Source organism: Gymnodraco acuticeps, unplaced genomic scaffold (assembly GCF_902827175.1).
Source record: "Gymnodraco acuticeps unplaced genomic scaffold, fGymAcu1.1, whole genome shotgun sequence".
NCBI lineage: Eukaryota > Metazoa > Chordata > Actinopteri > Perciformes > Bathydraconidae > Gymnodraco > Gymnodraco acuticeps.
The window spans coordinates 651462-666001 of NW_022992122.1; the positions used below are offsets into that span (position 1 = coordinate 651462).

Genomic DNA, 14540 nt, shown 5'->3' on the forward strand with positions numbered 1-14540 from the left:
TTTGGCTGATGTGGGGGATGTAGAGACAATTATTATTGGAGACTGGAACACGGATATGCAACGTAAAGACACGTCCGTCTTCAAGTCCTTCAGTAGGATTTGTGATCTGCACGGCTTCAGCCAGCTAATCACCCAACCCACCCGGGTATGTGAAACAACACAAACTACCATCTCATTCTGACCTCTGACAAGTCCAGGATCTCCAGTAAAGGGGTTATAGCATGCGGGTTAAGTGATCATTATATGATATTCTGTACCCGCAAAAAGCTAAAACAAAGGGCCGGCTGTCACAAAACAGTCATATCTAGAGACCTCAAAAACTACTCTAGCGAGGCCTTTAACCTAGAACTGGAGAGCCTGGACTGGTCAGATGAGCTCAGTGGTACACAAGTTGAAGAAAAATGGCTTGGTTTCAAAACCAAATTCTCTGCAATACTCAATGATTTGGCCCCCCTAAGAACAACCAGGGTAACACATCGCGCTGAGCCGTGGTTGCACTCCGGCATACTGACCGCCATGAAAACCAGAGACAAAAAATGCTCTGAGTTTCATAAAAGTCAGTCAATGCTTTCCAAAAGCACGAGCAGTGAACTCCAGGCCCACGTGACTGAACTCAAAATTGAAAGAAACAGACTAAGAAATGACGTAAGCTCCATGATCAAAACTGCCAAAAAGAATTTCATCAATGTCAAAACTGAGGAAACAAAAATAAACCCTGTGAACTTTGGAAATTACTCAATAACCAGCTTGGCTGCAGTAAAAAACTCAAAACGAGATTTTCTAACTGAAACATAAAGACAGATAACAGGCTCATCACAGACAAACTGGATGTGGCCAAGTACTTGAACATTTTTTTCACAAACATAGCCACAACTCTTGTAAATAAATTACCCTCCCACTCAGGGCTTTTTGGAGTAGATCACATCATGACCTACTACAAAAACCTAGGGGTACGCAAAGATGATTTCAGTCTAGCAAGGGTAACAACAGCAGAGGTACTCATTAAACTGAGCGCCCTCCAACCTAACAAGGCCACTGGCCACGACAATATCCCCTCCAAATTCCTCAGAGACACAGCAACCGCCATCTCACCAGTCATAGCTCACATAATTAACCTCTCCATAAAACAGGGAAAAGTACCCAAAGACTTCAAAATTGCAAGAGTAACCCCCCTGCACAAAAAGGGCAGCAAATTGGACCCAGGCAACTACCGCCCTGTTTCTATACTTACCTCCATCTCGAAAGTCATGGAACAAATAGTATATGAACAGGTCGAAAAGTACCTCGCGGAAAAGAAACTAATCTATGAATTTCAATTTGGCTTTAGAACATCCCACTCCACTGACACATGCCTTCTTTATTTGAGCGACCACATCAAACAAGAGGTGGACGAGGGCAAGTACTGCGGCATGGTGATGCTGGACCTACAAAAGGCTTTCGACACTGTCAATCACCCCATTCTGATTGACAAGCTAAAAGCAATTGGTTTTGATAAACTATCGGTGAGCTGGATGCAATCCTACCTGGAGGGGAGAGAACAGATGGTGGAGGTAAACGGTACTCTGTCCTCCCCCCTCCCAGTGAGCTGTGGTGTTCCACAAGGAAGCATATTAGGTCCGTTACTGTTCCTAATTTATGTAAATGACATGTCATCAGCATGTGACTGCAACTTGTTCCTGTTCGCAGACGACTCAGCCCTGCTGGTCTCTGGCAGGAACGGGTTGCAGGTTGAAAAAACCCTCAGCTCCGAGCTCGGCAGAATCTGCACCTGGCTCGCCGATAATAAATTATCATTACACCTGGGTAAAACAGAGTCCATTCTCTTCGGTTCGAAACATAATCTCAGCAAATCCGACGACTTCTCAGTTGCAGTGGGCGACATTATTGTCACAAGTAAGAAGGAAATTACATACCTAGGATCTATTCTTGAGGCAAACCTCTCCTGTGACAAAATGGCATCCAATGTAATAAAAAAAGTCAATCAAAGAACTAGATTCCTATACCGGATCTCCTCTCTGGTAAACAAGAACATCCTGAAGACTCTGGCAGGAGCACTCATTCAAGGGTACTATGACTATGCTTGCACGTCATGGTACCATAGCACCTCCAAGGCGCTAAAAATAAAACTTCAAACATCGCAAAATAAACTGGTCAGACTACTGCTTGACCTTTCATCTAGAACCCACCTCACCTCTGCCCACTTTGACAACCTAGGATGGCTTAGAGTAGACGACAGAGTACAGCTACTTGCAATGGGCCTGGTCTACAAGATCCACTACACCTCTATGGTACCCATGTACATGTCAAAATTCTTCCCAAAGGTCAAGGAATACCATGATCATAACACCAGAGGGAGCTCCACAAATCATGTGAAACCCAGATTTGGCACAAAAAAGGGGGAATACACGTTTCGCAATGATGCCACATCAAGGTGGAACGCTCTTCCCACAACTGTAAAGGAAAGTAAAACTATACTTACCTTCCAAACCTCTCTTAAAGAGCACCTTCGGGGGAGAGCATTGCAAAACTGGCCCCGGTAATGGTACAAATCTCAACCTGTCGTTCAATGGACAGCTTCCCCCCCCCCCCCCCCCCCCCCCCCCCCCCCCCCCATCTATGTATATACTCGCATTTTAGACTCTGTTACTAACTGTATATCTGTAGACTTGGTATGTCTTAAATGTCCGGTTAGGATGTATTAGAACGAAATCTAAAATGAAAATTGTAAACAAGCAATCTGTATGTAAAAAAACCACCTGTATGTAAATTGTAAATAAGCCATCTGTATGTCTTATATGTCTTAAATGATATGATGAATTGGAAATGGGGGACCCTGATGTAAACAAGACGAAAGTCTTTCTCTGGTCTGCATCCCCTTAACAATTGTATGTTTTGAGCTGTACTGTACTGTACCCAATATACAAGCTGTTAATAAACTTTTCAATCAATCACTCAATCAATGCTCTTAACATCCCGATAGCAATGAATATCTGAAGTGATTTGACAATAAATCCATAACAACATTTCCTCTGTGGAAGCCATGGTGCTGTAGAAAGCACGACCAATCATCTGAGCCGGCTAAAGTAACTGGATGGCCTACCTGCCTGTCAGCCTTCCATCTGGGCACAAACTCATCTCGTGCCCTCATTGGTCATGTGCACGTTCCTGTGTGTTGGAGGAGGGGCTCTGTGAGGAAGTCTGAAGGAAGTGGCAGATTTTTTTCCGGCTGTGTATTTTCAAATTCTAGCGCACTCGAGCTGGTTTCTCCAAAATGTCCTACCCCACCTTTAAGTGCTATATAAATTAAATATACTAAAAAAAAAATTACATTATTAACCTTAAAGAATTGTAAAATGCTGTGTACTCGTTCCTCTGGATAATCCTCAGATGACTGTCCATGATCACAATAAATACAAAATTGTTTACGGTAGCACTTTACAATAAGGTTACCCTTACAAAGGGTTTACGAATAGTTTGTAACTCACTTATTAATTAGGTTGTGAACACTTTATGAATCCTTAGCTTAGGCAACTGTGACCGGTTGCTTGCCACATAGTGAGCCCACATGTATCTGTACTGCTAAGTCTTATTGGCTACCTAGCTTACTTTGTGTACTTCATCAACCAGCATCCTTGGTATCTGTTGCTCACTGAGTTGATTCTCGCTACGTAGCCAATATAAGGCTTAGTCCTCTTGCCAAATAGTGAGCCTGTGTTGATGTATGAAAATGAATAAAGTGAAATAGTACGTGTTGTGTCCCTCAGCCCGGAGGCCCCGGACCCCTCCTACCTGCTGTTGGCCCCCCGCTCTCTCCGCCCCGGGGTCGCGATCACACTCTCCGTCTCCCTGCTGACCCACTCCTCCTCCGTCAACGTGTCCGCTCTCATCCGCCACAAAGACCTCATCCTCAGCTCAAACTCCACCATCGTCTCTGGAGGTCAGACCCTTTTCAAATCATTAACAATAGACAATTATAAAAACATAATGATACTTGTTCTGTCTGTTATGTGTGATTGCACCATTGGGAATGCTTGGATCTTCGCTGTACTCTGAGTAGGGACAATAAAGAAATCTAAAAGACAAGGTTTAATTTGTAATTAAATAAATAAATGTGCTTTAAATTCTGGTTTAAAGGGTCGACCCAGCTGCTGACTCTGCCACCTGTAAGTATTACACATTGTTTTTTAAATACTTTATTAACACCATGGGGAATTATTTTTGGTAACCATTTTGTTTGTATTATTATATAAATCAAATCAAATCATAATAATAAAAACAAATGGTTAAATAATTATTCATCCTGGGGTACATTTAAATCGTAACAGTTGCTCCATTTTAGAAATAAAATAAGGATTAAAAGATGAAAACATTTGGGGATATTTGTTATTATTAAATACTCAGATCTTGTACTTGAGTAAAAGTAGAAGTACTCAGATCTTGTACTTGAGTAAAAGTAGAAATACTCAGGTCTTGTACTTGAGTAGAAGTACTCAGATCTTGTTCTTTAGTAAAAGTAGAAATACTCAGGTCTTGTTCTTGAGTAAAAGTAGAAGTACTCAGACCTTGTTCTTGAGTAAAAGTAGAAGTACTCAGTTCTTGAGTAAAAGTAGAAGTACTCAGATCTTGTACTTGAGTAAAAGTAGAAGTACTCAGATCTTGTACTTGAGTAAAAGTAGAAGTACTCAGACCTTGTTCTTGAGTAAAAGTAGAAATACTCAGGTCTTGTTCTTGAGTAAAAGTAGAAGTACTCAGACCTTGTTCTTGAGTAAAAGTAGAAGTACTCAGACCTTGTTCTTGAGTAAAAGTAGAAGTACTCAGTTCTTGAGTAAAAGTAGAAGTACTCAGATCTTGTACTTGAGTAAAAGTAGAAGTACTCAGATCTTGTACTTGAGTAAAAGTAGAAGTACTCAGACCTTGTTCTTGAGTAAAAGTAGAAGTACTCAGATCTTGTACTTGAGTAAAAGTAGAAGTACTCAGACCTTGTTCTTGAGTAAAAGTAGAAGTACTCAGATCTTGTACTTGAGTAAAAGTAGAAGTACCAGAGTGTAGGAATACTCTGTTACAGTGAAAGTCCTGCATTCAAAATGTTCCTCAAGTGAAAGTAGAAAAGTATTCTCATCAAAATATAGTGAAAGTAGCGACAGTGAAAGTAGTCGTTGTGCAGATTGGTCCATTTCAGAATAATATATATGATATAAAATAAGATAAGATGAACCTTTATTAATCCCCGAGGGGAAATTCAGTTGTACAAAGCAACAACAGGGTAAGCGTGAAAAAAACAGTACATCAAAGATTCACACAGAATAAAATAAAATCTAAAATAAATAATAAATAAAATAAAATCATGGAAAAAAAATAATGATAATAATAATAAAAGACAAATAGGAGAAGAATAAAAATAAGAGTAAAATAACTGTCAGCATATATACATATTTGATCATCTAAGTTATAAAGTGCAGAATAAGTTAAAGTGACAAGTTAACATGGGTTGTGGAAACAGTGAATATTTATGACCAGTGATTTAATTTAGGGTTTATTTAATTAAATTTAATATGTTTTATAATGATTGATCATGAAAGTGTTCTCAAAGCTAGTTTTGATGTTTCCTCTCCTGCAGATCCCAGAGAGCGAGTCCAGTTACTGGAGCACGTACCAGCTGGAGGTCAAAGGTCACCGGGGCAGGGAGGAGGTTTTCTCCAACTCCTCTCAGCTGCACTTCAACCCCAAAGGCTCCTCCACCTTCCTCCAGACGGACAGGAGCAGCTACCTGCCGGGACAGGTGGTGAAGATCAGAGCCGTCTCAGTGCTGCCTGACGGGAAGCCCCTCCAGAGACCACTGAACATCACCATCAACGTGAGGACTTACTCACTACTCACTTAAAGTAAAATAAAGTAGAAATGTGCAAATATCGATATTTTTTCAGCAGCAGGTGTTGTGTTTTTAAAAGGGAAGAAAATAATATAAAACTTTATTTGAAATGTTCTTATCCTATTTTTGTCCTGCAGAATCGACATGATTTTGTCCAAAAACCTCCCCATAGATATACCAACACCAGATGTGATAAACGGACCCGGTACATTCAGTCTTCTGATTGAATGCACCTCTCCTGGTCATAGTCAGGAGGAGTAAAAGACACTGTTCTCAGTTTTAAATCTTGATTTAATTTCTCTGTTCCCTCGTTGCTCCAGGACCCCCGGGGGAATCTGCTCCGTCAGTGGCTGGACGTGGAGGGGGTCCTCGGGGTCGTCTCCACAGAGTTCCAGCTCTCTGAAAACCCTCCTCTGGGGCAATGGTGCATCGTCGCCACCATCAAAGTGAGTCTGGTTTTATCTCAACACTGGCTCTCAGAGAGGGCTCTGTTGAACCTTTAGAGATTCAGGGACAAGCAGTAAATCTGGGGTTTTTTAGCTGTAGAAAAAAACCAATAAATGGATTTAAAATAAAATCTTCAGGCAGTTTTATAGGTAATGATATAAAAAAACTAAATTAACTAATTGAAATGTTAAAGCTGTTTTTTTTTGGTGTATAAATTAACAAATATATGAATAAAAAACATTTGGAAACAGTAAATAATTTTCACCGTCAACGTGAGGCTGGTTCATCAAAGAGGGAGAGTTTTAGGTTGCAGCGAATCTGGACGTCGTTTTTGTAGAAAAAAACAGAATAAATGGATTCAAAGAAAAATCTTAAAGCAGTTTTTTAGGTAATAATTATATAAACAAACAAAATTAACAAATTAAAATCTGAGAGCAGTTTATTTTTAGGTGTAGAAAAAGACAGAATAAATGGATTTAAAGGTCACCTATCAGGCTATCTTTAGGCAATAGCATAGGTCTCAGATATATACAAATATATTAAAAAAATATCACAATGAAGTGTTTTACAGCAGCAAAATAATTATAACGTGACGTGTTTGAGTTAATTTGCCTACTTAAAAAAAATATATATATAAAAAAAAAAATGTGCACGTCCTGCGATGTGAATATCGCGATTATCGTGCAGCCCTACTGCAAATGTCCTAGTATAGTTTGACGCAGAAAAAAATGAAATATTTGTATAGTTTGTAGTAAAACATTTTTAAAACAACAGTATAGTGTATCTTTAACAATACACAAAAAAAAAGTCAAAGTAAAGTATGTTGTAAGAAAAAGTCACAAAACTTTAAAAAGGATACAATGTTGTCACATTTTTTAAAGGTCACCTATCGTGCTATTTTTAGGCAATAGCACAGGTCTCAGATATATATAAATATATATAAAACATGTCTATGAAGTGTTTTGCTCAAAATACCAAACAGATCATTCTAGCCATGCCTCTTATCCCTCTATTTCACTTCCTGTTTCAAAAGTGCTGATTTGGGTATAAAGCTTTAAAGAGGAGGGGTCTGAGCTCATGCGGGACCCGGCAGCTACTGTCTAAACTAAATGCTGCCGTGATGAAACGCCATATCATGGATTATCAAGGATCCTCTCTGAAACAGTTTGGAGCTCAAAGGCTTTCTCTCTTGCCGGTTATACCACAAGGTGAGTTCCTTTTTACTTCCTGCTTCTTCACACACATGCTCTCCAGTACAGGTTAGCTCTGAGTGTTAGCGATGCTAATGTAAACACCGACCATATTACGTCCAAAACAGTCGGGCATTGTTTCTGATAGCAACTTTCTGATTGGGCCGTGGGTCCACATTTCAGATATTACGTCATATCGGACGCAAATCTGGATCAGCTCCGTTGTTCCCCGTTTTTAGAGATTTGGGTACGGAGGAAAAGAGAGAGGGTTTTATTTGCTGACGCTGCGTGAGTTCCCCGACACACCGGGACACATGTTGATGGAGAGAAGACATCAAAAAGTTTTTTTTAGGTGAATAAATAAACAAATAAATGCATACAAATCATTTGGGAGCAGTTTTTGTTAGGCATTGATATAAACAAGAAAATGATTTTTAAAGAAATCTGAAAGCAGTTTTTTTCAAGGAGCAGAAATGAACAAATACATAAAATCTAAAGTTTAATTGAACATAAAAAACAGGGAATTTTATAAACAAATTCAGCATTTTTTAAGGTAAAGAAAATAACTAATAAATAAAAACATTTTTTTTATTAAATGCTATTTTAGTAGATGAAGAAACAAATAACAATACAGACCAATATTCACCAGAAATATAATACATTGCAACATACAGTACATATTTACACATATACTGTACATATGTGTAAAAAGTGTATATTTCAAAATATGCAGTGTTCATAATGGGACCTTAATAACACATGTTTATCGTCTGTGTGTTTACAGAGGGTCTCAAGTGAGAAGTGTTTCCATGTGTTATATTACGGTACGTACACTTTCTATATTTCTACACTGAATTCTTGATGAAATATTTGTTTTCCTGTTTGTTTATCTGTTGTGTGTCTTCTTGCAGATCTGCCGAAGTTCGAGGTGGTGACAAACGCTCAGAGTGTTATCCTGCGTGGACAAACCCTGCGAGGCTCCGTCACAGCAAAGTGAGGACGTTTTCATATTTAATATTTACACAGAGGTGGGAGAAATACTCAGATCGTGTACTTTAGTAAAAGTAGAAGTACTCAGATCGTTAACTTTAATTAAAGTAGAAGTACTCAGATATTTTACTTCAGTAAAAGTACAAGTACTCAGATCTTGTGCTTGAGTAAAAGTAGAAGTACTCAGATTTTGTGCTTGAGTAAAAGTAGAAGTACTCAGATCTTGTACTTGAGTAAAAGTAGAAGTACTCAGATCTTGTACTTGAGTAAAAGTAGAAGTACTCAGATATTGTATTTGAGTAAAAGTAGAAGTACTCAGATCTTGTACTTGAGTAAAAGTAGAAGTACTCAGATCTTGTACTGCAGGGTAGCTTGTGGATTTACTCCAGGTGGAACTAAAGTCTGATTTAACACTTGATTATATTTCACATCATTCATCCACATCTGTTAAGTAACTAAAGGTATTAAATACATGTAGTGGAGTATAAGTACACCATGTACCTCTGAACTGTAGTGGAGTAGAAGTACAAGAACCTCAACATTGTACTTGTGTGTGTTTCCACCCTCAGGTACGTGTATGGAAAGCCCGTTCAGGGACACATGAATATAACGTTTATTCATAAGTTCCACGGTTTTGAAGAGGCTTATACCGAAGAAGGAGAAGAGGTGCGTCGTTTTAACATCCCGAGAGAAATATTCATTATAATCTGATTTAAACAAACCATATCTACAGCATCCAGCGATTAAAGATCAAGATAGTTATGGGTTATTTAAGCAAAAATATATGATATTGGAAAAAATAATAACAATATCAGTTTAATTCATTTGATATAAAGTGAAAATGGCCTCACTGCTGCTTTGTTTCAGATTGACGGGGAGGCGGACTTCCTGTTCGATGTTCCCGACCACAGCTACCATCCGAGGAGCACACGACAGTCAGAGATGTTCTACGGGGGAAACATGGAGGAGGAGGGTTTAGAAATCGTTGTTCACGTCACTGAACACCTCACAGGTAATCAGTTATACCTACTGGAGTAGATATACCTAATACAATGATGAAGAGAACTCTGAATGTGAGTCGAGCTCATCTTCTGCCATGGAGGAGGAGAGGACTCTTTAAAGTATTGACACTACATACTGATATACACCTGAACATCAGCAGGAGAGGACTCTTTAAAGTAGAGACACTACATACTGATATACACCTGAACATCAGCAGGAGAGGACTCTTTAAAGTAGAGACACTACATACTGATATACACCTGAACATCAGCAGGAGAGGACTCTTTAAAGTAGAGACACTACATACTGATATACACCTGAACATCAGCAGGAGATGACTCTTTAAAGTAGAGACACTACATACTGATATACACCTGAACATCAGCAGGAGAGGACTCTTTAAAGTAGAGACACTACATACTGATATACACCTGAACATCAGCAGGAGAGGACTCTTTAAAGTAGAGACACTACATACTGATATACACCTGAACATCAGCAGGAGAGGACTCTTTAAAGTAGAGACACTACATACTGATATACACCTGAACATCAGCAGGAGAGAACTCTTTAAAGTAGAGACACTACATACTGATATACACCTGAACATCAGCAGGAGAGGACTCTTTAAAGTAGAGACACTACATACTGATATACACCTGAACATCAGCAGGAGAGGACTCTTTAAAGTAGAGACACTACATACTGATATACACCTGAACATCAGCAGGAGAGGACTCTTTAAAGTAGAGACACTACATACTGATATACACCTGAACATCAGCAGGAGAGGACTCTTTAAAGTAGAGACACTACATACTGATATACTCCTGAACATCAGCAGGAGAGGACTCTTTAAAGTAGAGACTCTACATACTGATATACACCTGAACATCAGCAGGAGAGGACTCTTTAAAGTAGAGACACTACATACTGATATACACCTGAACATCAGCAGGAGAGGACTCTTTAAAGTAGAGACACTACATACTGATATACACCTGAACATCAGCAGGAGAGGACTCTTTAAAGTAGAGACACTACGTACTGATATACACCTGAACATCAGCAGGAGAGGACTCTTTAAAGTAGAGACACTACATACTGATATACACCTGAACATCAGCAGGAGAGGACTCTTTAAAGTAGAGACACTACATACTGATATACACCTGAACATCAGCAGGAGAGGACTCTTTAAAGTAGAGACACTACATACTGATATACACCTGAACATCAGCAGGAGAGGACTCTTTAAAGTAGAGACACTACATACTGATATACACCTGAACATCAGCAGGTGAGGACTCTTTAAAGTAGAGACACTACATACTGATATACTCCTGAACATCAGCAGGAGAGGACTCTTTAAAGTAGAGACACTACATACTGATATACTCCTGAACATCAGCAGGAGAGGACTCTTTAAAGTACAGACACTACATACTGATATACACCTGAACATCAGCAGGAGAGGACTCTTTAAAGTACAGACACTACATACTGATACACACCTGAACATCAGCAGGAGAGGACTCTTTAAAGTAGAGACACTACATACTGATATACACCTGAACATCAGCAGGAGAGGACTCTTTAAAGTAGAGACACTACATACTGATATACACCTGAACATCAGCAGGAGAGGACTCTTTAAAGTACAGACACTACATACTGATACACACCTGAACATCAGCAGGAGAGGGACTCTTTAAAGTAGAGACACTACATACTGATATACACCTGAACATCAGCAGGAGAGGACTCTTTAAAGTAGAGACACTACATACTGATATACACCTGAACATCAGCAGGAGAGGACTCTTTAAAGTAGAGACACTACATACTGATATACACCTGAACATCAGCAGGAGAGGACTCTTTAAAGTAGAGACACTACATACTGATATACTCCTGAACATCAGCAGGAGAGGACTCTTTAAAGTAGAGACTCTACATACTGATATACACCTGAACATCAGCAGGAGAGGACTCTTTAAAGTAGAGACACTACATACTGATATACACCTGAACATCAGCAGGAGAGGACTCTTTAAAGTAGAGACACTACATACTGATATACACCTGAACATCAGCAGGAGAGGACTCTTTAAAGTAGAGACACTACGTACTGATATACACCTGAACATCAGCAGGAGAGGACTCTTTAAAGTAGAGACACTACATACTGATATACACCTGAACATCAGCAGGAGAGGACTCTTTAAAGTAGAGACACTACATACTGATATACACCTGAACATCAGCAGGAGAGGACTCTTTAAAGTAGAGACACTACATACTGATATACACCTGAACATCAGCAGGAGAGGACTCTTTAAAGTAGAGACACTACATACTGATATACACCTGAACATCAGCAGGTGAGGACTCTTTAAAGTAGAGACACTACATACTGATATACTCCTGAACATCAGCAGGAGAGGACTCTTTAAAGTAGAGACACTACATACTGATATACTCCTGAACATCAGCAGGAGAGGACTCTTTAAAGTACAGACACTACATACTGATATACACCTGAACATCAGCAGGAGAGGACTCTTTAAAGTACAGACACTACATACTGATACACACCTGAACATCAGCAGGAGAGGACTCTTTAAAGTAGAGACACTACATACTGATATACACCTGAACATCAGCAGGAGAGGACTCTTTAAAGTAGAGACACTACATACTGATATACACCTGAACATCAGCAGGAGATGACTCTTTAAAGTAGAGACACTACATACTGATATACACCTGAACATCAGCAGGAGAGGACTCTTTAAAGTAGAGACACTACATACTGATATACACCTGAACATCAGCAGGAGAGGACTCTTTAAAGTAGAGACACTACATACTGATATACACCTGAACATCAGCAGGAGAGGACTCTTTAAAGTAGAGACACTACATACTGATATACACCTGAACATCAGCAGGAGAGGACTCTTTAAAGTAGAGACACTACATACTGATATACACCTGAACATCAGCAGGAGAGGACTCTTTAAAGTAGAGACACTACATACTGATATACACCTGAACATCAGCAGGAGAGGACTCTTTAAAGTACAGACACTACATACTGATACACACCTGAACATCAGCAGGAGAGGACTCTTTAAAGTAGAGACACTACATACTGATATACACCTGAACATCAGCAGGAGAGGACTCTTTAAAGTAGAGACTCTACATACTGATATACAGCTGCAGATGTAATTCACAGTGAGGAGACTGAAGTCCTCTTTTATTGTGATTTTTTGATTCCAGTATGTTTTATCTTCTAATATATTTATATTGTTCTACTTTTAGGCCAACAGATTCATAGATGAATAAAGAATTCATTATTTAAAACATGTTGTTAAAACAGCAGAATACAATCTCATGATGAAACCAATGAGTTCCCGTGGCATCGCCCCAAATTGTTGGCTCACAGGGTATCAAGTTAATCCATATATATGTATTTTTTAGTAACCGTTTAGTCTTATTGTTCCTGAAGCTCTTAGGCTCAAAGACAATCAGTGTTTGATTGTCTTACAACTAAATAAATGAACTTTTATTTTTGCAGTTGTTCTTTCAGTGGACTTTGTTTATTAATCTGATATTAACGATGCGTTTCCTTGTTGTTTCAGGCCTCACATACAGCAGCACGACAAACGTGTCGTTGGCAAAGTACAGATATGAGAGTTCATTTCAGGACCATCCAAAAATACTGCGGCCCTCTCTGATGCTCCCTGTCACGGTGAGGAAAACTAATCATTTTGTAGTTTAAATCTATTTAAAATGTACTTTAAATTTGACTTTACTGTATATATTCCATTTCCCTAATTTAGTTTGTAATATTTGTTTTTTTTATGTTGAAACTTTCAAACCCGAGCTCATATAGCCTACATAGATTTCTTACAAAATAACATCTATGAAAACTTGTATTTTCAATTAAAAAGCTATAATGAGCTTCACCTTTCCCCTATTTTCATTTCTCAGTACAAAAAGCATTTTTATAATTCCATATTATGTGATGTACCCAACATTTATTTAGTTCAAAAGGCATATTGTCAAAGGTTGTCTTTGTTTTATAGCTGAAAATCTCCACGTACAACGACGAGCCGCTGTCAAGGGAGGATCAGAGAAAGACCGTCCAGGTGTCGGTGATGCAGCGAAAGCGAAATCCATGGAGCTGGATGTTAGACGAGAATAAAGAGATGGAGCCTCGTCGATCCAACACGTCGGAATCTTATGGAATAAAGGAGGAAGAGAAGATGGTGCTCGAAGAAATGGAGTTCCCCGTCCCAGCAGACGGGTTAATTCCCCTCAACATCCAGATAAAGAACGACACTGAAACGCTCACCATTGATGTGAGATGATGTTTTTATCACCTTAAAACTTGCCCTTTAACAATGACTCTGTCTTCAGTCTAACCAGTGCAACGTTAAGTCAAAGTCAACGTTATTGTCAATCTTTCAGTTTGTGTGTACAGACCGAGAGATCGAAATACCGTTTCCCACAATCCAGAATACAAAATACAATGTATGTATACAAATTAGTGCTGTCAAAATTATCGCGTTAACGGCGGTAATTAATTTTTTGAATTAATTGCGTTAAAATATTTAACGCATTTAACGCATGTGCAGAATGGCCCGCCCCATACGTGCCACCAGTGGCAGCGCCAGGGTATGGCTGGGGTAGGCTACACCCATACCAAGAAATAGCTTAGCCCCACCATGAAAAATGATCTTAAAGTAAGCAAAATAAAGTCTGCCAACTCGCGCAGAGTAAATTGCACAGACAGCAGTTAGTCAGATTGATTTCAGTAGCCACGGTTTTGAAAACTTTTGTCACGTAGTGATCGTCTTCTCAATAGAACATCTATGATAACGGCGTGGTGTTGTTGCAGGAAGTCCCGACGGAGAATACTTTTGCTGTAGTACAGGGTGCACATAACTGGTACGCAGGTTATGTGCGTAATCTGAAATGCGTACCGTCACTTGTGTCACAAAGCGCATTTGCGTACCGACGTACTTGTG

General features: G+C 39.2%; 1 protein-coding gene across 1 annotated transcript in view; it reads left to right on the top strand.

Moving 5' to 3' along the window:
• Positions 1-14540, top strand: part of LOC117537812 (CD109 antigen-like) — a 49587-nt gene that overhangs the window by 783 nt on the left and 34264 nt on the right. The window contains 10 exon segments of the mRNA XM_034203183.1: positions 3765-3937; positions 4135-4163; positions 5618-5854; positions 6190-6315; positions 8291-8330; positions 8418-8499; positions 9066-9162; positions 9364-9508; positions 13149-13258; positions 13596-13871. Of these exon segments, the coding sequence (XP_034059074.1) occupies positions 3765-3937; positions 4135-4163; positions 5618-5854; positions 6190-6315; positions 8291-8330; positions 8418-8499; positions 9066-9162; positions 9364-9508; positions 13149-13258; positions 13596-13871 (1315 nt within the window).